Source organism: Cricetulus griseus, chromosome 5 (genome assembly GCF_003668045.3).
Source record: "Cricetulus griseus strain 17A/GY chromosome 5, alternate assembly CriGri-PICRH-1.0, whole genome shotgun sequence".
NCBI lineage: Eukaryota > Metazoa > Chordata > Mammalia > Rodentia > Cricetidae > Cricetulus > Cricetulus griseus.
In genome coordinates, this window is record NC_048598.1 from 101,512,283 (window position 1) to 101,534,588 (window position 22,306).

General features: G+C 49.7%; 1 protein-coding gene across 2 annotated transcripts in view; it reads right to left on the reverse strand.

Moving 5' to 3' along the window:
* Ap3d1 (adaptor related protein complex 3 subunit delta 1) overlaps positions 1–12,370 on the reverse strand; it is a 35,571-nt gene extending 23,201 nt beyond the window's left edge. For both annotated transcript variants that reach the window (XM_035444988.1, XM_027419317.2), the window contains exons 1-4: positions 12,008–12,370; positions 3,816–3,911; positions 2,358–2,438; positions 252–332 (exon numbers count right to left, since the gene is read on the reverse strand). In XM_035444988.1, coding sequence (XP_035300879.1) covers positions 252–332; positions 2,358–2,438; positions 3,816–3,911; positions 12,008–12,103 — 354 coding nt within the window. In that variant the 5' untranslated portion in view covers positions 12,104–12,370. The remainder of the gene's footprint in view (positions 1–251; positions 333–2,357; positions 2,439–3,815; positions 3,912–12,007) is intronic.
* Between the last annotated feature and the right edge of the window lie 9,936 nt (positions 12,371–22,306).

Genomic DNA, 22,306 nt, shown 5'->3' on the forward strand with positions numbered 1-22,306 from the left:
TAGTCACTCCTCTTCCACCTGACTCCTCTTCACAACACTCCTAAAACCCCAGCGTCTGTGGACATAGGGGTGTGCCCTATGGCAGGATCTGGCTGGTCTCACACTGAGGGGAAGCCAGCACCCTGTAGTCTGCAGCACAAGGCAGGCAGGAAGGGATGGGGTACAGGCACTGGGAGCCTCCCTCGTGAGAACCAGGGCATCTTGGAAGAACCAAATGTGGGTGTGGTAGGAAAGCATCAGGGCTTGCCTACCTTGCGGATCTGGTTGGTGGTCAGCATGATGACATCGGTGCCTTCGTGGAAGCACTGGGAGGCAGCCAGGTAGCCCACACGCTGCAGAATCAATAGCCACAGCGTCAGAGACAGAGCCACCTAGAGTCCGTGGGGCCACTGCAGCCCCACCAGGATCACCCAGCAAACACTTGTAGATATGGTGACAGCAGCAGAGCACCTGAAACTCCAGGGGCTCCTATGGAAGTTGACAGACACTGGACACCGAGTTCCAAGGCATCCTCCCTAATACTCCTCCCAGCATGAGCAGATGGTTCTACCCACACAGCTACACACACACAGGCAGGCAGCCCTGGTTTTCATAATGTACTAGTCCATCCCTCCCAACAGGGACTTGCTTGGGTGCTGGGTGCATTTAGCATATGGCACGGATGTATGGAATAAGATAGGGAAAACATCTAAAGGAACCAGTGTGCGCAACTATATCTTATGTCTACCAGAGGCTAGGAAATGACTTGCCATGACAATGACCTCAAAATCAGGTATCAGATCCCCTGGGACAGCAGTGCTAATCAGCCTTGGTCACCTGGGCCAGGTATGCTCCAATCAAATACCATTACTGTTGCATAGGGTAGCAACTCTGTCATGGCAACACTCAGAAGACAGAGGCAGAAACTGCTGTGCAAGACCAATCTCAGTTACAAGGAGTTCAAAGCCAGCCCACAGTTTGAAATGCCACAACCATCCCTACTAAGCAATGTCAAGCTGGGTGGTGATGGCTCATGCCTTTAACCCCAGCACTCGGGAGGCAGAGGCACGCAGATCTCTGTGAGTTCGAGGACATCCTGGTCTACAGAGCGAGTTCTAGGACATCAGGGGACAGAGAAACCTGTACAAACAAAACCCCATCAGGTGTCACTGAGACAAATTCAGAGAAAACACCATGTCCTGGTTATCAAGCTACAACAAAAAACAATGGAAGTGCTTGATTTTTTTTTGTTGTTGTTGTTGTTTTGTTTTTGTTTTTCGAGACAGGGGTTCTCTGTGTAGCTTTGGAGCCTATCCTGGCACTCACTCTGTAAACCAGGCTGGCCTCGAACTCAGAGAGATCTGCCTGCCTCTGCCTCCCAAGTGCTGGGATTAAAGGCATGCGCCACCAATGCACGGCCGAAAGTGCTTGCTTTATGTTCTATAGCCCAGGCTGGCCTGGAATATGGAATCCTCCTGCCTTGGTTTCCTCACTGCTGGGATTATAGTTGGGCATCCTGGGACTGGGCGTGGCTGAGGCCTAAGGGCACAGGGTGAGCCTTTTCCAGGGCTTGTGTTATTGTTCTCCTTTATTGGTGGTGTTTAAAGACAGGTCTCAGACTATAACCAGACTGCATAGAACTGACAGTAATCCTCCAGTCTCAGCCCTCCATGTGCTAGAATTACAGGAATATGTTGCCACACGTTGCATTTTGAAGTTTTTTTTTATGATTTTTTTTATAATTATCTCTCTTTTTTTAAATTTTATTTATTATGTATACAACATTCTGCTTCCATGTATATCTGCACACCAGAAGAGGGCACCAGATCTCATAATGGATGGTTGTGAGCCACCATGTGGTTGCTGGGAATTGAACTCAGGACCTCTGGAAGAGCAGTCAGTTCTCTTAACCTCTGAGCCATTTCTCCAGCCCCACATGTTACATTTTGGTTTTTGGTTTTTGTTTTGTTTTGCAACAGCAACTCCCTTAGGGTAGTCCTGATAAAGGGGCCTGGTGTCTGTCTGCAGGGATGGGGAGCAACAGGAGCCACTGTGACCAGGCAAGTACTTCAACACTGAGCTGCACCACATGGTTGCCAGCTGGGAAGGATGGCACAGGGGGCAGAGTGGAGGGTGGCTGGCACTCCACCCGCCTGGCTGTCCTCCAGGCAGAAAATGTTGACAACTTGTCTATCTCAGGCCCTCCCCACTGGCAGGAACATTGAGTGACAGTTTCTGGGCAAGCATGGTATCTCCCTTCAATAGCAGGACCACTGAGCACAGGACACACCCTCAAGGACAACCCCCTGATGGAGGACCCCCCCCCCCAGGGACCTCACACACAACACACCTGCCTGCTGGGCATTCTGGGTCCTCACCTTGAATGTGAACTTGGAGGCACTCATAACTTCGATGATGTTAAAGGCAGCCCAACTGATGTCGTACCCGAGCATCTGTAACTATTAAGATGGGAACACCATGGTTTGTACTCAGGAGACACTAGGGTAAAGGTTTCAGCCACAATCAGAACACTCACACCACCATGGAAGAACAAAATGCATTCAGTCTGAACACATAAACTTCACCCATCACACACCCTTTCCGACTTTTATATTTTCTTTCCAACAAATGACTTTGACAAGGCTGGAGGTGCTTCACAGGGAAGGGCTCCTCAAGGGCAGAGCCCCACCTAGAATCCCTCAGAGAGGGGTTAGGGTTGTAGTCAGGATGGAACCCCTGCCTAGAATTCCCCAGTGAGGGGCTGGGGCTTGGCTCAGAAGTGGTGGCACACCATTAATTAATTTCAGCACTCAGAAGACAGAGGCTGGCAGATCTCTGTAAGTGAGGCCAGCCTGGGCTACAAAGTGAGTGCCAGGACAGGCTCAAATGTTACACAGAAATCCCGTGTCAAAGAACAAAAAATAAAATACAATAAAAATTAACAAGGAGAAAGATTATGGCCTATTTAAAATCTAAGGTGACAAGTTCACATAACACTAAAGAAAATGAACGTTCACAGCTGACAACATGGTGCTACTGCATGAAGTCCCAACACAACAGCACATGCAGCAACGATCATCTGTGACCAATGCACTTGGAAAGCTAAGGTAGGAGGGCTGAAGATTCAAGCCAATTTGGGACACACAGTACAGAAAAACACATAGGCAAAAATAGCAATACACATAAAACAAATATTTCTAAAAATTAAATAAATAGCCAGGCACAGTAATGCACACCTTTAATCCCATGATTTGGGAGGAAGAGGCAGGAGGATCTCTGTGAGTTCAAGACCAGCCTGGTCTACAGAGGGAGTTCCAGGACAGCAAGGGCTACACAGAGAAACCCTGTCTCAAAAAATAAATAAAATAGGAAAGAGAGGGCTGGAGAGATGGCTCAGAGTTTAAGAGCACTGATTGCTCTTCCAGAGGTCCTGAGTTCAATCCCAGCAACCACATGGTGGCTCCACAACCATCCGTTATGAGATCTGGTGCCCTCTTCTGGTATGCAGATATACATGGAAGCAGAATGTTGTATACATAATAAATAAAATATTTAAAAAAAAAAATAGGAAAGAGAAAGCTTTCCCATAATGGCTAGTAAACTATCCTGTGATAGCCTTGTGGCACACTCCAGTACTGAGAATCAGTATGATACCCTGCCTCCCAACCTGAGGTGGAATAGGGGCACAGGGAAGTCATATCCACCTACACCTGTAGTCAAAAGGGCAGGCAGGTTCAGAGCTGAAGCTTCCCCACCAGGCTCCCCAGCGCCAAGCCTGCACCGGCCACAGGAGCATCAGGCAGGCAGGCAGGCAGGCCCACAGAGGAGACACTCACATAGGTGAGCTTGCAGACAGCGTTGGCCTTCACAGCGATGTTGTCCTGCTTCAGCTCCTGCTTGATCTCGTCGATGCACTGCGAGATGTACTTGGCCTGGGTGGGAGACAGTGTTGAGATGGAGGGACAATCAGTGTGGATAGGATGGAGGCCATCAGCAAGTGTTCAGGGAGGCGGGCAGGATGGAGGAGTTGAGTCGGCCTAGTTGCAGAGACCTGAAGCAGGGCTGCTGTAAGCCAGGCAAGTACACACACACACCTGAGCTGAGTACCAAAGCCCAACTGGACCCCTATTGATTCTCTACTGGTAGGAAAAGTCCAGAACAGGAGAATGTAGAGGTGGGAAGCAGACATGTGGAACTGGGAAGGGCTAGTGACTGCTCTGAGTGGTAGGTAATCTACCCTTGCTACAGAGCTCATTGGACTCTCATGGGCTGCTTGCATAGTCCCACTCACTGGCATTCAGCCTTGGCCTCCTCCTCTCCCTAGCACAAGCTCAGCAAATCCACCAAGCGACTTCTTGGGCCAGATAGTTCAACCCCAGAGAAATGAGACACAAAGCCTGAGAAGGGCTGATGTGGGCCTGGGGAGTGCTCCCTGCCCCACTCTGGGACAAGCATACATGGAATCAAAGCAGGGCATGGAACAATAATACCACATCTGCCAAGGAGACTGGCTCTGTCATTTGACAGTGGACCCACCAGCCACCACCAGACCCCGACAGCACATGTCACTGTTCCTCAAATACAGCCCAGAGCTACCTGCCTCCAGTTGACACACTTCAGAGCTGTCATACCCTAGCCTCCCACCCCACCTCCATGGGCATGCATGGGGGTATTAGGCTCCATCCCAAGGCCCTGTGAAGCTGACCTAGTAGGCTATTTGTGGACCATCACTACCCAGGGCATCTTGTCCCTAGCACCGGACAAGTGAAGAGCCACAGCTGTTCAGCACCCTCTCAACAACAGATTTATTTATCTGTTTTGGACTCTTGGTTTGTTCACTTCTAGACAGGACTTCATGTAACCCAGACTGCCATGCAACTGAGGCTGGCATTGAACTCCAGACCCCCATGGGATGGCAGGCATGGGCTACCATGCCTGGCTAATCAGAGTACTTTTCTGAATATTTTATGTTCTCAACTGAGTCCAATGGAACAAGTGTCACCACAGCCTGCCTCAAGTAACTAAATGCCATTCAGGGATCGTCAGCACCACCCTGCCACAGGAATGACCTTGCCTCTCCATTCAAAGATCCCGGACTGAGCCAGGATCAGGTGGTGGTGCAAGCCTTTAATCCCAGCACTCAGGAGGCAGAGGCAGGTAGATCTCTGTGAGTTCCAGGTCAGCCTGCTCTATAGAGCGAGTTCCAGGACAGCCTCCAAAGCTATAGAGAAATCCTGTCTTGGAAAACCAAACCAAACCAAAAACAAAACCCAAGACTGTTAATGACTGAAAAGGAAAAGAACATAAGGCCAGCCCTCTGTGGAAGGAATGGACAATGGACCCTCAGCTGGAGGCAGGGAGGGACTTGAAGAGTGAACCAAGTGGGAACTCCAGAATGCAAGAGTACCTGCTTGGCCAGCTACATCTGCCCAAATACTCAGCACAGTATTCTAGCAGGACCCAGAAGTTGGATGTTCACAGTCCCTGTAATAGTCTGGGTTTCAGGGGGGAAGGACACTGCTGTCGAAGACACAACCTAAAGTGACTCCACTCAGGTCTGGTGGGGCACACCTGTAATCACAGCACTTGGGAGGCTGAGGCAGGCAGGAGGACTACCTAAAGTTCCAGGCCAGGCTGGACTACATAGCAAAGTCCCTGACTCAGAAACTCAAACTTAAAAAGAAACAAGAGGGGCTGGAGAGATGACTCAAAAGTTAAGAGGACTGGCTGATCTTCCAGAGGTCCTGAGTTTAATTCCCAGCTCCCACATGGTGGCTCACAACCATCTGTAATGAGATCTGGTGCCCTATACTGGCGTAAAGGCATATATGCAGATAGAGTACTCAGACTTGAAAAATAATCTTTTTTGGTTTTTTTGGGGGGCCGAGGTTTCGAGACAGGTTTTCTCTGTAACTTTGGAGCCTGTCCTGGAACTAGCTCTTGTAGACCAGGCTGGTCTCAAACTCACAGAAATCCTCCTGCCCCTGCCTCCCAAGTGCTGGGATTAAAGGCATGCGCCACCACCACCCGGTTGAAAAATAATAAATCTTAAAAAAAAAAAAAAAAAAAAAAAAAAAAAAGCCGGGTGTTGGTGGCACACGCCTTTAATCCCAGCACTTGGGAGGCAGAGGCAGGCGGATCTCTGTGAGTTCGAGGCCAGCCTGGTCTCCAGAGCGAGTGCCAGGATAGGCTCCAAAGCTACAGAGAGAAACCCTGACTCGAAAAACCAAAAAAAAAAAAAAAAAAAAAAAAAATTTTTAAAGGATAGGTTGGGAAGATAGCATGGTGGGTAAAGTGCTGTCCATGCTGAGGACCTGAGTTCAAAGCACAACAGCATTGTGTGCAGTCCCAGTGCTCTGACAGCAAGATGGAGGTCGAAATAAAACTTGAGGAGCACATGGACAAGCTAGCCTGTACACATCAGCAACAGCAGAGAATGCCCAGGTGCGAGCGAGCGAGCACGCACTCACGCATGCACACAGGAGTGTGAGGGCTCTGGTGTAAATTAATTCAAGGAGTGGATTTTTACAGCCTTGGGGCAGGGGCTGAGGCGGTTGGGATGGGCCTGAATCCCGGGGGGTGGGTGGGGGGGGGGGACGAGGGAAAATGGTTTTCAAAACAGTCACTCAAATCTGCCCCCATTTGGTAAGAGACAAGAAACTCACACTTCAGCTATGATTGGTGACAACATGGCTTTAATTCCAGCACTCAGAAGGCAGAGGCAGGAAGATCTCTGTAAATTTGAGGTCATCCTGGTCTACAGAGGGAGTTTCAGAACAGCCAGGGCTACACAAAGAAAGCCTGTCTTGAAAAAGGAAACAAAAAACGAGAAAGAAAGAAAGAAAGAAAGAAAGAAAGAAAGAAAGAAAGGAAGGAAGGAAGGAAGGAAGGAAGGAAGGAAGGAAGAAAGAAGCAAGAATCAAAGAAACTCCTAGTTCAAGATGGGGATGCTCAGCAGTTACTGGCTGCTCTTTCCTAGGACCAGGGTCTGAACCCAGCACTCACATGAGAGTTCACACAGTCTCCAGTCCAGTTCCAGGGGATCCGAAGCTCTCTTCCAGCCTCTGCAGGCACTATGCACCCATGGTGTACAAACACACCCCCTTATCCCAACTGTCATGAGACATCCATCCCTCTGCCAGTTCCTCCCTATGCGGTAGTCTGCCCCATTGCACGTGCCCAAAGAAGTCAGGCTTAGATACACTCCTTCCTGCTAGGCATCATGGCACATGCTTTAACTCAGCACTCAGAGACAAGTGGATCTCTGGGAATTTGAAGCCAGGGCTACATAGTGATACCCTATCTCAAAATACAAAAGAAAAACAGCAACAAAGATGTTCCTAAATACCAACTCTGCAAGCTGTCCTTTGACCTCTACATGGATACTGTGGCCTGTCCTGACAAGGCAGGGCTGGTCTCTCTTGTGGCTCCAGGTGCATTTCCGTCATCACATTACTTAAAAAGTGGAGGGAGGCAGGAGGATCTCTGAATTTGAGGCCAGCCTAGGCTACAGTGTGAGATTCTGTCTCTAAAAGAAATGAAAACCAAGCCTAATCCTGAGTTTGATCCCTTGAAACAACATGGGGGCGGCGGGGGGGGGGGGGCGGCACAAAACCAAACCAAACCAGGGCAGAAACACTTTTTCCAGATGGTTTTGTTTTGGTGGTGCTGGGGAAGAAGCCTTGGACAGCCCACTGTAGCTCATCACTGTCTTTTCAAACCTGCCTCTCTGGGTAGCCCAGGCTGACTTTAAAGGTGAAACTTCCTGCCTGGGCCTTCTTACAGGTGTAAGCTCCATGCCGGCTGGCTTCAGGAAAGAGGGGGCTGCTTTATCAGGCTGATAAGAAGGTGGTTGCCAAAGCCAGGCAGTAACCAATGGCCCAGCTTGTTACTTCCAGGTTGAGTCCTGAAATCCTGGGTCCCCAGGTGCACCTGGCAAGGGCATCATAAGAAACACAGGAAAACTCTCAAGAGTCTGATAAGGACTATAGCAGCCTACTTATAAGCGGGAGCTGTAGCAGGAGGGGCTGGCAAGCAGTGTGGCTCACGTTCTGGGAGACAGGCATACTTTAGGACAGGAACTGGTGGTCCACATAGGCATATCCTCACAGGCCATAGGAGCCTCCCTGAGGTAATGTCCAGGCTTGACAGGGCTGTCTCCTGTGGTTTCAGGAAGCACCCACATCTTGTTTGCTGCTAGCACCCAGAAGCTTCACGTCCTTAGCGCATGGCTCCTTCCTTCCCCCAGAGCAAGCAGCAATCTCCCAGACTTTGCCCCTCCACTTCCTGTCTCCCTCTGAGAACCCAATGGTGAGAATGAGCCCAGATGGTCCAAGATGATGCCCAGCTCAGGTACTCGGTTCCTTTCTGGCACTGGAGAGTATGTGTTCACTGATCTCACGATTAGTACATGGGCACCTCTGGTGGACAAAAGTCACCTCAGGGCACCCAAGTCATACAAACTCAGAGCAAGACTGAGCCAGGAGCTGTGGCTCCCATGGTTATAGCAGAATTGGAGAAACAGCCCTACCTGCAACACAGATAAGGGAATGGGGCTGCGTGAGCCTGAGAAGTAAGGGGAAGTCTGGAGACTAAAAAGGCACCAGTCCCAGCCTGGGGACCCAGATATCAGCATAGGAAGCCTAATTTACAAAGAGGAGTCCTAGGGGACACTCAAGCCTCTGCATAAGCAAGTAAATTGAGCAAAGGGAGCAGGATCCAAAGGGGTTCCAATATCTGTTCTCTTAGCTTATCAGGAAGTTGAGGCATAAAGATCTTGAGTTCAAGTCCAGCTTGGGCAACTCTGCACAATCCCATTTCAAAATAAAAAGTAAAGAGAGGGTTGGGAGTACATCTCAGGGGTAGAGCTCACCCCGCCCCCAGAATTCCTCCAATGAGGAGCTGGGGGCATGGTCAGGGTGGAGAATCTGCCTAGAAATCCCCAGTGAGGGGCTAGGGAGATGTGGCTCAGGGGTAAAGAATACACCTAGAATTGGCCCAGAACTACTGGTAACACAAAATGACCACCTGGGCAAAACACTGTCTAAAAGCAAAAAAACAGAGCGCATCAGCTATTTGAGCTGGGCACAGAATGAGCAGGAAAGAATGGTAAAGGCAGAGCAAAGAACACAGGCAGCCTCAGGCACAGGTCACCTCAGGGCTCATGCCTCAGGAACAGCCATGAGCTCCCAGCCAGTCAAATAGCCTGGCTAGTAGTAACACCAAGCAAAAGTTCATCCTAGGACCAGGAAGAGCCACTGACCCTGAGCACAGGACTGCATACACCTGCACTTTAACTGGAACAGTCCTGTGGGTAGCTAGACGGAAACATGCTATGGTGATAGCCAAGTCCAACAAGGCCAGTCTATATGAAGCCTGGTCACTAGCTAGAGCAGAAATGGTAGTGGCCTTGGCACACAGGGCACTGATGAGTGGAATCAATCCACCTTCCTGAGCAAGGGTGGAGTCTGAGACACTCACCTGGGATGCCACCATCAAATGCCAGGTAGCACGTCTAGTTCTCCAAGTTCCTAGAAACTTCCAAGAGCCAAGATACGGAGCAGTAACAACATGGGCAAGGAGTATCTTCTGGAAATGAGTAACTCCTGGCTCTATAGACATTGCCATAGGGAAGACACATCTCCTCCTGACCTGTGGAACTTCCTATCAGAGGGGAACAGCTAAAAAAACCCATGAGATAGCAACACCAGCATTTCAGAAACACCAGGCTGATCACACTGCCCAGAGGAAGCCTACAGGAGAAGGTGCTGAGCTAAACACAGCCAGGTGTTTGGAGACCTGGACGACTGCAGAAAATCTGACTACAGAGGCACTGCAGGGGGCGCTCTGCTCTGTGAGCACTGTGGGTTTTTTGTTTTGTCAAGGCCTCATGTCTGCTATGGAAGTAGATGCTTTGAAGAAGTGGGGGAAGTTGAGCAGGAAGGGTGCTGTTTTTATTTAAAAACATCAAATTTGAGTCAGGTGGTGGTGGCACACACCTTTAATCCTAGCACTCAGGAGGCAGAGGCAGGCGGATGTCTGAGTTTGAGGCCAGCCTGTCTACAAAGTGAGTTCCAGGTCAGCCAGGACTGTTACACAGAGAAATCTTGTCCTGACAAACCATAAATGAATAAAGAAGTGAATGAATGAATGAATGAATGAATGAATGAAAGATCATCTCAAAAAAAGCAATGAAAACCCACAAAACCTCCAGAATGCACATACCCACACAACTCAAGCACTTGAAGGTTAAGGCAGGAGGATTACAACTCCTAGGCCAGTCTGGGTTACACAGTGACGCGGCATCAACCACAATGCTGGGCAAGTGATGGCCACAGCATGGCTTCTGCTGCAAGGCTGGCCAGCAGACCCTGCACTGCATCTGCACCCCCAATGGAGAGTGCCTGTAGGCAGCACTGAGCCCAACAGCATATGCAGGACCTTGAAGATGGTCCCTGAGCAGGAGAAACTGGCCAGCCAGGGTGGGAGAGACGGCTCAGCAGTTAAAAGGCAGGTTCACAACCAAAACCTTAGAATGGCCAGGCAGACAACAGCAGAAGCAACACAGAAACTGAGGCCTTGGAGGATTTTCTGCACCCATCTAGCTGTGTACCTACTGAAAGCACCTCCTACACTGTATACATATGTGAAAGTAGAATAAAACCCAATGTTTTACACAATACGCACCAATTTAAAAAAAAAAAAAGTGCCTCCACCTTTACCCCAGGGACACCTGTGGGGCAGGCACAGTCCATCCACATCAATTCCCAGTGAAGATACTCGATTTGGGGGACTGGGAGGGTGGAGGACACACACCCCTCAAAACCAGTCATCCCAGCACTGGGGAAACCGAGGCAGGAGAATCAGAGGTTCAAGCCAGCCTGGGTTATGTCCCTAGCTAGAGCCTGTTCAAGGTAACCAAATTGGAATGTGACCTGTCCTCAGGGTCCTGCAACAGGCTCCCCAGAGGACACTCATTGAACGGAGAGGCATGAGGGAATGTGGAATCTCTTTCAGAGCAGAGAGAGCCACAAGGGAGTATGGAGGAAATTTCAAGTTTCTCAGCAAAATGCAGGCCAACCAGCTATATCCACTGAAGCAGCAGCCAGGGACAGCAACTGCTTCCCTTTTACCAAGGTGGGGCAGCAGGGATGGGGGGGCTACAGAGAAACGACTGTCCCAGTCAGAAGCCTGCTTCCTGAAGTCTGTGTCACATAGCAACCAGGGGCCAGCAGGTACCTGTCATGGAGGCCTCTTTCAAGATGGCCTTCCTGCCCAGGAGGAGGCCTGTGTCCTTATATTGAGCCCGGCATTAGGCACCGCTATCTCACTTCTTCCTTAATCTAGGTCACAGGCTGGAGGAAGAAAAGGAAACGCCGCTTGTGGTCACAGCTTAACTTCTGGAAAAATAGCTCCCACACCCTGACTTTTGCCTTCTTTGAGCTTCCACCTTCGAAGTCAGGCTTCCCCATTCCAGGAAACCTCGGGGTCACTGGCTTATGGGGACTCAGGCTGCAAACACTAGTAGCTCATGGGATCTGGGGACAGGAACTGAAACCTGGCTGGGTTCCCAAGTAAGCCCCAGACAGCAACCTGCACCTGTGTTTGCCTGACTCCATCGGAGACCGGCAGCCCGTGACTTGTTTTATCAGGAAGGGTCCCCTGGTTCCTCAATATGAGACCTAAAGACAAGCTCTGGTGGAAGAACCTTTACCTAAGCACGTGTCGGCCAAATCCTCCCCAAGCATGTAAACTGAGGCTCAGAAGTGCCATTCAACTGCAAGACCTAAAACACTCGAGCTTTTGGGACAGCGCTTGCTTCAAGCAGGGAACTTGGAGGCTTAGGGAGCGGCCCCCGGTTTGGGCAGCGTCTGTTTCAAGACGACAGGAACTGCTGGGGGGAAACTGACGCCGAGGGAAGCTGTGCAGAGCCGAGGCTCTCGAGCAGGCAGGACGCAAGTGGCAATGAGGTCGAGGAGGCGACTGCAAGGCGGGCCCAGGCCCCAGGCTGCGGCTCCGCGCGGCTCACCTCGTCCTCCTTGTGATTGCGGATGCCGCGGACCAGATCCTGCAGGTTCTTGTCGAACATGCGGTCGATGCTACCCTTGACCATCTTGAGGGCCATCGCGGCGACCCGCAGGCTGCGGCCTCCGAGGGGAACACGGCCGCCGCGGCCCTGGGAGGCGCGGGCACCCGGCGACCGCACCTCAGGCGCGCGACGCGCTGCGCTTCCGGCCGCCGCGGAGGGGGCGACGTGGAGGCCAGAGCTACGGCTGCGGGCGGAGACCAGTCTAAGAAGAGGGGCGGCGAGTGAGGCCCCGCTTCCACAGAACGCTCTCGCCTCCCAGCTCCGGGCCGCTCGCAAATGGCGGCCAAGATGGCGGTGGGTCAGCTGACGGAGAGTCTCGGCGTCCCGGAAGCCCCGCCTCACCAAAAGCTCCGCCCCCTCACTACGGTTTCCTTGACAACCACACGCCACCCAATAGGAAAGCAGACACCTCCCTTTGATACCTGTATAGCCCACCTCTTCCTGTGCAGCGCCCGCAGCATCATTGGTGAGCAAACCCCACAGATGTTCTAACCACGCCCCCTAAGGCAAACGCCAGTGGCGTCTCCCTAGCCCCATGAGTGACAGCAGTGGGCGTGGCCTAGTGTGGGCGTGGTGATATGAGGGCGGAGCTCCCACGTGGAAATTACTCTGTAAGTTCCTGGTGAAGTATCCAGCCCCGCCTTTTCTGAATCTAAGAGGTGACATGGCGGGAACCGGTGTCAGGAGTCAGTCCTAGCGGCACCAGAAGCTGAGACTGGGGCAGGTAGCTCCGGGTCCCATTCCCTGCACCCCATCAACCGCCCTGTCATCCTAGCACTCGGGAGGTAGAGGCAGGAGAATCTGGAGTTCACTGCCAGCCTTGAATACTGTATACACAAACGTAAACAGTAACACCCATGCCTGGAATCTCTCAGTGAGGGGCTGGGGGTGCGGTCAGGGTGGAGCCCCTCTCTCAGAATCCTGCAGTGAGGGGTTGAAGATGAATGGCTCAGTAATAATAGTGAGTCTGGCATGCATGAAGCCCTAGATTAATTCACCAACACTAAAAAGAAATTACAATGAGTAAAAGTGGGGCTGGAGAGATGGCTCAGTGGTTAAAAGCACTGACTTCTCTTCCAGAGACACTGGGTTCAATTCCCAGCACCCACATGGTGACACACAATTGTCTTTAACAAGTTCCAGGGGATTCGTAGCCCTCTTGTAGCCTCCTATAGCAAGGCACAAAAGTGGCGCACAGACATTGGCTTATTTATTTTCCTGTTGCTGTGACAAGCACCACTACCAAAGCAACTTATAAAAGAAAGCATTTAATGGGGCTTGTGGTTAGAGAGTTAGAGTCCTTGAAGGCAGAGCAAAAGTATGGTGGTGGCAGGAACAGCTGAGAGCTCAAATCTTTTTTTTTTTTTTTTTTTTTTTTTTTTTTGGTTTTTGGTTTTTCGAGACAGGGTTTCTCTGTGTAGCATTGGAGGCTATCCTGGAACTCTCTCTGGAGACCAGACTGGCCTCGAACTCACAGAGATCCTCCTGCCTCTGCCTCCCGAGTGCTGGGATTAAAGGCGTGCGCCACCAACGCCTGGCTGAGAGCTCAAATCTTGAGCCACAGACAGGAAGCACAGACACCGGGAATGAGGAGTCCTTTGAGATCTCAAAGCCCCTCTTCAGTGGCAGACCTCCTCCCACAAAGCAATACTTTCTAATCCTTTCCAGACAATCCCAGAAACTAGGGACCAAGTACTCAAATATAGAAGCCTATAGGAGCTATTCTCACCCAAACCACCACAGACATACACAATAATAATAATAATAATAATAATAATAATAATAATAATAGACATGAATACAGATAGATAAGACAGTAGTGGCCTGTCAATGGTTATAATATCTAGTATTGCTCTTGCACAGAACTGAAGTTTGATTCTCAGTACCAACGGGCATACTAGACTCACAGCCTCCAGTTAACTCCAGTTCCAGGAGATTACATGCCCTCTTCTGGCCTCAGTGAAGAATTACACCCATGCCAGGCACAAAAAATCAAGTAGGTACTCACACAAACACACTAATAAAAATAAAAATTTTAAAATAAATCTTTACAATACACACATAAGAAACTGAAGAGATGATGCTGTGTTTGAAAGACCCGGCTGCTCTCCCAGAGGGTCTGGGGTCAATCGCTAGTACCTGCCTGGCAGCCAACAGTGTAACTCCAGTTCCAGGGGATCCAAGCAAGACCTTTCCTGGTTTCCACAAAACAAACAAAGAAAACAATTTCAGTTAATGGTGTCCGAAAAGCATTTGACAGGGGCTGGAGAGATGGCTCAGAGGTTAAGAGCATCAACTGCTCTTCCAGAGGTCCTGAGTTCAATTCCCAGCAACCACATGGTGGCTCACAACCATCCGTTATGAGATCTGGTGCCCTCTGCTGGTTTGCAGGTATAATGGAAGCAGAATGTTGTATACATAATAAATAAATAAATAAATAAATAAAATCTTAAAAAAAAGAAGAGCATTTGACAGACAGTTCTGACATTACTGGGAGCTTTGGCACTAATCACAATGCTCAGTGTGGCCAGCAGGGGGCAGTACTGTCCAGGCCCAGAGGTGGCAGCCAAAGAAGATGGACTTGGCAAGACATTCAGGGCTCTATTAATCAATCATACTTCAGCTCTGAATCCCTTCACGCATCCACAAAGAATCCATCCACTTACCCATCAACAACCCACACCATCCATCAACCCACCCATATATCTCCGGACACACCCATATATCCACCCACCCATCCACAGACCGGTCTATCCACTCAGCACCATACTGGGAATCTACTCTATTCCAATTTTAGCAATGGGCCGAGATCAAGTTGATGCTCAGAGTAAGAAGAAAGTTCCCCTGGTGGTGGTGGTGGTGCAGCACTTGAGAGATAGAAGCAGGCGCATCTGTGTGAGTTTGAGACCAGCCTGGTCTACAAGAGCTAGTTCCAGGACAGCCTCCAAAGATACACAGAGAACCCTGTCTCAAAAAACCAAAAAAAAAAAAAAAAAAAAAGAAAAGAAAAAAAAGAAAGAAAGAAAGAAAAAAAAGAAAAATCAAACCAAAAAACAAAACAAACAAACAAAAAACAAAGAAGAAGGTTAGGAGGTTCCAGGAAGAGCAGGCAGATGCGGGCACAGAGGTCAGCAGCAGCACTGAGGCCGGTGACACAGCTCAGCCTCAAGCTTGTCCATGATGGACAAGGCCCTAGGTTCCAGCTCAAACAGAAAATGAACAAACAAAAGCAGCTCAGCCTGTAGAGGAGTGTTAAGGAAGCTCACAGGGCTGAAGGAGCCTGCATACAGATGAGTTGCATTGGCTAGTAGGGGCCATGTGAGCCATTGCTTTACAGGAACATTCACTGAGTGACCATGGTATACCCGTGTGAGCTCTTCTTGTCAATCCTGTGACTGGAGGTGAAGGCAATTGCTCCAGTTAGCACTGACAATCCACTGGACACAACTGAGCGACCCCCTGAGAGGATTCCCAATCTTCGACGTGGGCCCATTTGTGAGGGATTGACCAGAGAGGCTCCCACCAACTGTGTGGATGGCCATCAGGCCTGCTTCAAGCTCCTGCTTCCTCCGCTTCCTCCCCACTTCCTCCCCGCTGTACATCAGTGCAGGACTTTCTCTGGGAAAGAAAGCCAAGTGAACCATTTTTCCCTGTGTGGCCTTTAGTCAGTGTTTTATCACAGCAACAGCAATGCAACTCGAATGGTCATGTGCATTTTGTTCTCCAAAATTGAGACTCATGTGAGCTGTCTTCTGACCTCTGAGGGCTCCTGAATGCATATGGTTTCCATACATACACTGAGACACACACATGCACAAGCTAAATAAAATAAAATATTTTTAAGAAAAAGCAGAGGTATCAAGTGGTTGTAGTGCATGCTTTTCATTCCAATACTCGGGAAGCAGAGGCAGGCGGATCTCTGTGAGTTCAAGACCAGCCTGGTCTACAAGAGCAAGTTCCAGGACAGGCTCCAAAGCCACAGAGAAACCTTGTCTCAAAAAACAAACAAACAAACAAACAAAAACCACACCTGAAACAAACAAAAAACAAAGGCCCTTCTCAAGCTATGTAGCCAAAACATCTACTTTCATCTGCAGTTCCTCCAGGAATGGGTAGATCTAATCTCAACTTGACTCCTTTTAGACCGCAGCTTTGAGTTTCTCCAGGGCCAGTTGGTGCATGTTTGTTGCTTGGCTCTCGGGATTGGGCATGCACTTGCTGCTTTTGCCAATGTCCATGGTGTAAATGCCCCCACTGAGGCTGGTTATAATATGCCATTGGCACATCATCATGGGCAGAAATGAGTCCGGTTACAACTAAATCGCTCATGTGGACTCTCTCTAAGTATCAGATGGGGTTGTTGCTCACTGGTAGTGTGCTTGCCCAATGTCTCAGGAACTTTCTGGTTGTTGTGATAAGATCTGAAGGCAAAATCTATTTGATGGACAAAGGAGTTATTTGGCTCAAAGTTCCAGGTTATAGTGCATCATGTAGGGGAGGTCACAGCCAAAAGAGGTTAACAGAGCGGATCACATTGCATCCAGTCATGAAATACAGAGAAGGGGGCTGGAGCAATGCATCAGCTGCTAAGAGTGTATACTATTCTTGTAGAGGGCTGGACTTCCGGTTCCCACAACACTAATGGGCCTGTAGCTGTAACTCCAGCCTCAGAGCTATCTCTTGCCTCTGGCTTCCATAGGCAACAACTCACGTGCACACACCCACATGCACATATAGACACAAAGTCAAAATAAGATCTTAGCAAAATAAAAGGTGCCAGGTGTGGGGGTGGACACCTTTAATCTGAGGACAACAGAGGCATTGGCCTCCCTGGTCTACAGAGTGCATTCCTTGTCAGTCAGGGCTACACAGAGAAACCCTGTCTCAAAGCTACAACGACAACAACAACAAAAGGAATTGATGGGGACAGGGGCACCGGAAAGATGGCTCAACAGTTAAGAGCACTGGCTGCTCTTCCAGAGGATCCCGGTTCAATTCCCAGCACCCACATGGTGGCTCACAACCATCTGTAACTCCAGTTCCAGGGGACCCAACACCTTCACACAGACATACTTGCAGCCAAAACACCAATGTACATAAAATGAATTTAAAATTTTAACAAAAAGAAATATAAAAAAGCAGGTTGACAGTGTTGTAAGTCAGGCCACACCCTTCTTTTTGTAATAGTCTTTGAGGCTTGCAAGAGCCTCCTGCTGAGCAGCCTCTTGAGGAGGATGAGCATGGCTCTCTGCAGCCCATTGGCGCTCTCCGTGGTGCTGAATTTCCTGCACTTGCCTCTCCAAGGCAGGGTTGGAGCATCCAGGGTCCCTCCACCTACAAATTGCTAATTCCAGCTCCCCAAGCACTTTTTTTTTTTTATTAATTTTATGTATACTGTGCTCTATCTGCATATAGAGCTGCGTGCCAGAAGAAGGCACCAGGTCCCATTATAGATGGCTGTGAGCCACAGTATAGTTGCTGGGAATTGAACTCAGGTCCTCTGAAGAGCAGCCAGTGCTCTTAACTGCTGAGCCATCTCTCCAGCATCCCCCCACCCCCCCACAGCATTCTTAATGATAACACAAGCTTGGCTGTGTATATGTGCTCAGGCATCCACGCATGAAGGCCAGAGGCCAACCTTGGGTATGGCTCCTCAGATTCTGTCTAACTTGTTTTTGGAGACTTTGTCTCTCACTGCCCTTAAACTCAGGTCAGACTTGGCTGGCTGGCTGGCCAGCGAGCCCCAAGGACCCTCCTGTCTCTGCCTCTCTGGTGCTGGTGTGCACCACCATGGCTAGCCCGATTTGTGTGCTCTGAGGGATAAAACTCAGGCCCTCAAGCCTGCATGGCAGGCACTTTGCCAACTCCCGCCTGCCCTCTGGTGTTTGGTTCTTATTTATTTACTTTTTACATGGGTTTTTGAGACAGGCTTTCTCTTTGTATTGTAGCCTTAGCTTGTCATTGGCTGTTCTGGAACTCACTTTGTAGACCAGGATGACCTCTAATTCACAGAGATCTGCCTGCCCCTGCCTCCCAGTTGCTGGGATTAAAGGCATGCACCACCACTGCCTGGCCGTTTTTTTAATGAGTTTGAGTGCTTTACCTGCATGGATGTCTGATAAGCCCCCTGAATCAAGATGCAATGTGACATGCCACCTCAAGTCCCTGCCACCAGTACTTCCCCAGTAGGAACCCAGCATCTTTCCTCTCCCTAAGATTCCTCTATCAGGAAGTTACCCAGCAAGGCATTGAGTGCCAGATAGGCTTGCACAGACAGACATGGCTGGGAAGGATGGGGGATCCAGCAGAGACTGTGTTCTGCAGTCACAATGCCACTGACTCTCAACCTGTCTTTCCCACCTGTCATTTACCACCCCAAACCAGACCCTGAAGCAAGCTGATCCTTATGCATGCCACCCATGAGACCAGAGGCCAGCATCCCTTAGGCTCCTGTGATGCTGATTGTAAAAAAGATGTTTTCCTTTTTCTTTTCTTTTTTCTTTAGATTTGTTTCTTATGTATGCAGTGTTCTGCCTGCATGTATGCCTACAGGCCAGAAGAGGGCACCAGATCTCATTATAGATGGTTGTGAGCCACTTTGAGGTTACTGGAATTGAACTCAGGACCTCTGGAAGAAAAGTCACTGCTCTTAACCGCTGAGCCATCTCTCCAGCCCCGGGAAAGCACTTTTTCACTTTTTTTTGTTTTGTTTTTTGTTTTTCAAGACAGGGTTTCTCTGTGGCTTTGGAGGCTGTCCTGGAACTAGCTCTTGTAGACCAGGCTGGTCTCGAACTCACAGAGATCCACCTGCCTCTGCCTCCCAAGTGCTGGGATTAAAGGCATGCGCCACCAATGCACGGCACTTTTTCACTTTTTTTTTCTTTCTTTCTTTTTTTTTTTTTTTCCTGATACAGGGTTTCTCTGTACCTTTGGAGCCTGGCCTGGAACTCACTCTGTAGACCATACTGGCCTCGAACTCACAGAGTCTGCCTCCCTATTGCTGGCCTGCACCACTCAATGGAGCCTCCATCCCCTAGCCCAGGCTGACTTCAGGCTTACTATATAGCTGAAGGTAGCCTTGAACTCCTGATTGCTCTGTGTCCACCTCCCAGTACTGGGGTGGTAGGTTATGTCACCAAACCCAGGTTAGGAGTTGCTGGTGACACAACCCAGAGCTTCCGGAATGCTCGGTCAGCCCTCTACCTACTTAGCCCCATGTTTGGTATTTGCTGGCACTCCTCAGGAGCGCTGGGAGTACAAGCACAGTGCTGACTGGGAGGGAGTGGCTGGATGCTCCCCCCCCCCCCCGCAATTACTCAGGCTTCCAGAAATAGAGCCCAGTGCGCAGATATAGAGACAGAGGTTTATTTTAAGATGTGACTCACACAATCCTGTGGGCTCTAAGCCCAAAATTAGCGCGGTTGGCCAGCAGCCTTGAGACCAAGGAAGCAGGAACTTCAAAGACCTGTGGGGACGGACTTCCTTCTTCTTCAGTGTGCGGAGACGTCCCCTCCCTCTTAACCCACAGTGTGGGGGAGAGGGGGGAGACCTTTCTCTCTCTCTAGATCCACAATGGGGGAGGGGAGACCTTCATCTCCATCTGAATCCAGAGTGCTAGTGGGGAGACCTCCCTCCCTCTCTGGACCGACAGTGGGCGGCCTTTGCTTATTTCAGATGATGGTTGAGGTTGATAACAAAGAGGAAAAATGCATCTGGGCACAGCCAACACCCCCTCATATCCCAGCGTTTGGGGAGCTGAGGCAAGAAGATCAGATTGAAACACTGCTGCGAAACTTAGGGACATTATAATTCAAATATTCAAGACTGGGATGTGGTCAGGGGTGAAGCCCCTGCCTAGCATCCCCAGTGAGGGGCTGGGGGGCGTGGTCAAAGTGGAGCCCCGCCTAGATCCTCCTTCAGTGAGGTGTTGGGCGCGGTTTGGGGCATCTTGCATAGCTTCCAGGAGGCACCAGGTTCCATCCTTAGCTCTGGCAAAGAAAGCAAGGTGGACCTGGGAAATTGTCTCCAAGGCCACTAAATTGGCTTAGGGATCACAGTGATGGGATATTGTCTTGTAGGCGAGAGATGAAGTTTTGTGCTGAACAATATACAGAAACGCAGAAATTGATACCCAAGAAGTGAGAAGGAGGGCTCTGCCCTGCAGTAATATCAAGTCAAATTAGGAAAGGAGTAACATGATTGGACTTCTAGCTGGTGCTCCTTTTTTTTTTTTAAGATTTATTATGTATACAGTGTTCTGCCTGCATATATGGATGCAGGCTAGAAGAGGGCACCAGATCTCATTACAGGTGGTTGTGAGCCACCATGTAGTTGTTGGGAATTGAACTCGGGACCTCTAGACCAGCCAGTGCTCTTAACCTCTAAGCCTTCTCTCCAGTGCAGAGTGTTCTTATATAGCCTTGGTTGGCCTGAAACTTGCTCTTGAGTCAAAGCTGGTCTTCCACTCAGAGACCCACCTGCCTCTGCCTACTGAGTATTAGGATTCATGTTGTGGGCTACCCACACTTGGCTAGTTTATGTTTATGCAGATTCTAATTTTCTTTTTTTCTGTATATGAGTTTTTGTTTGCATTTATGTTTATGCACCACAAGCTTCCTTGGTGCCTATGAAGGCTAGAAGAGGGTGTTAGAACCCCTGGAATTGAAGTGACAGATAGTTACTTCAGTGTTTTTAGCTGCTGAGTCATCTCTCCAACCCTTGTTTTTTTTTTTTTTTTTTTTTTTTTTTTTTTGAGGAATGATCCCCCCTGCCTCAGGCTCCCAAGTTCTTGGATTATACTGAGGTTGTGCAAGTAATGGGAATCAGACCATCACAGTTGTCAATTCTCAATGTTTTCGAAAGCCTGTGGCTATTTTTTTTTTTTTTTTCCATGACAGGGTTTCTCTGTGGCTTTGGAGGCTGTCCTGGAACTTGCTCTTGTACACCAACTTGTCTTGAACTCACAGAGATGTGCCTGCCTCTGCCTCCCCAGTGCTGGGACTAAAGGTGTGTGCCATCACCGCCCAGCAACTGTGGCTACCTTAACACAGCTGCTTCCCCAGCGAAATGCAGAAGAGACTGTTAAAGGTTAACCTTCCTCCACAGTAGCTGTCAGCTCCAATTCTGCTATAGCATACACTTTTTCGTATTTCTGGCCTCTTCATTAGGTTTTGTTAGTGTGAGGCTGTGTTAAAAGTAAGAAAATTTTTATTTTATTTTTTTAAGACAGGGTTTCTCTGTTGTGTAACAGCCCAGGCTGTCGTGGAACTCACTCTGTAGGCCAGGTTGTCCTTGAACTCATAGAGATCCACCTGCCTCTGCCTCCTGAGGGCTGGAATTAAAGGCGTTCTCCTGTTAACAGAAAAATTAAAAGGTTCATTTATTATGTGAACAGTGTTCTGACTGCATGTATTCCTGTGCACCAGATTTCATTACAGAAAGTTGTGAGCCATCAGGTGGCTGCTAAGAAATGAAGCCAGTGCTCTTACCCTCTGAGCCATCTCTCTAGCCCCTGAAGTTTTTTTTAGAAAAGGAATGAAAATAAGTCAGGCATCAAGACAGGCACATCTTTAATCCCAGCACTCAGGACACAGAAGCAGAAGAATCTTTGTGAGTTTGAGGCCAGCCTGGTCTACAGAGTTCTAGTGCAGCCGGGGCTACACAGGGAAACTCTGCCTCGAAAATCAGAAAAAAAGAAAAAGAAAAAGAAAAGACGGCTGGGCGTTGGTGGCACACGCCTTTAATCCCAGCACTCAGGAGGTAGAGGCAGGTGGATTTCTGTAAGTTCGAGACCAGCCTGGTCTCCAAGAGCTAGTTCCAGGACAGCCTCCAAAGCTACAGAGAAACTCTGTCTCGGAAAACCGAGAAAAGAAAGAGAGAGAAAAGAAAAGATAAGTAATAACAAGAAAAGGAAAAGGGAAGAAAAAAAAAGGCGAGCCTGTGAAGTTGGTATTTGAACTTGCGTCCTTGCTGCCCTCCCTCCCTCCCTCCCTCTCGCTCGCTCGCTCGCTCGGATTCCTCGGCAGGGTTTCCCCGGGTCCCCCTTTCCGGCTTGCGGGGGCGTCCGAGGGCAACCGAGGACGCGCGTTCGCCCTTGCGTGCTACGTGCGTGCGTCGGTCGGAGGCGGGCGAGTCCAAGGGGGCGTGGCGTGCGAGGGGTGGCGCGCGCGGCGCGGTGGGCGGAGGCTCTGGGCGCGCAGCGCTTCTTGTCTCCCGGCCTCCCCCGCGCGCGCGCGCCGA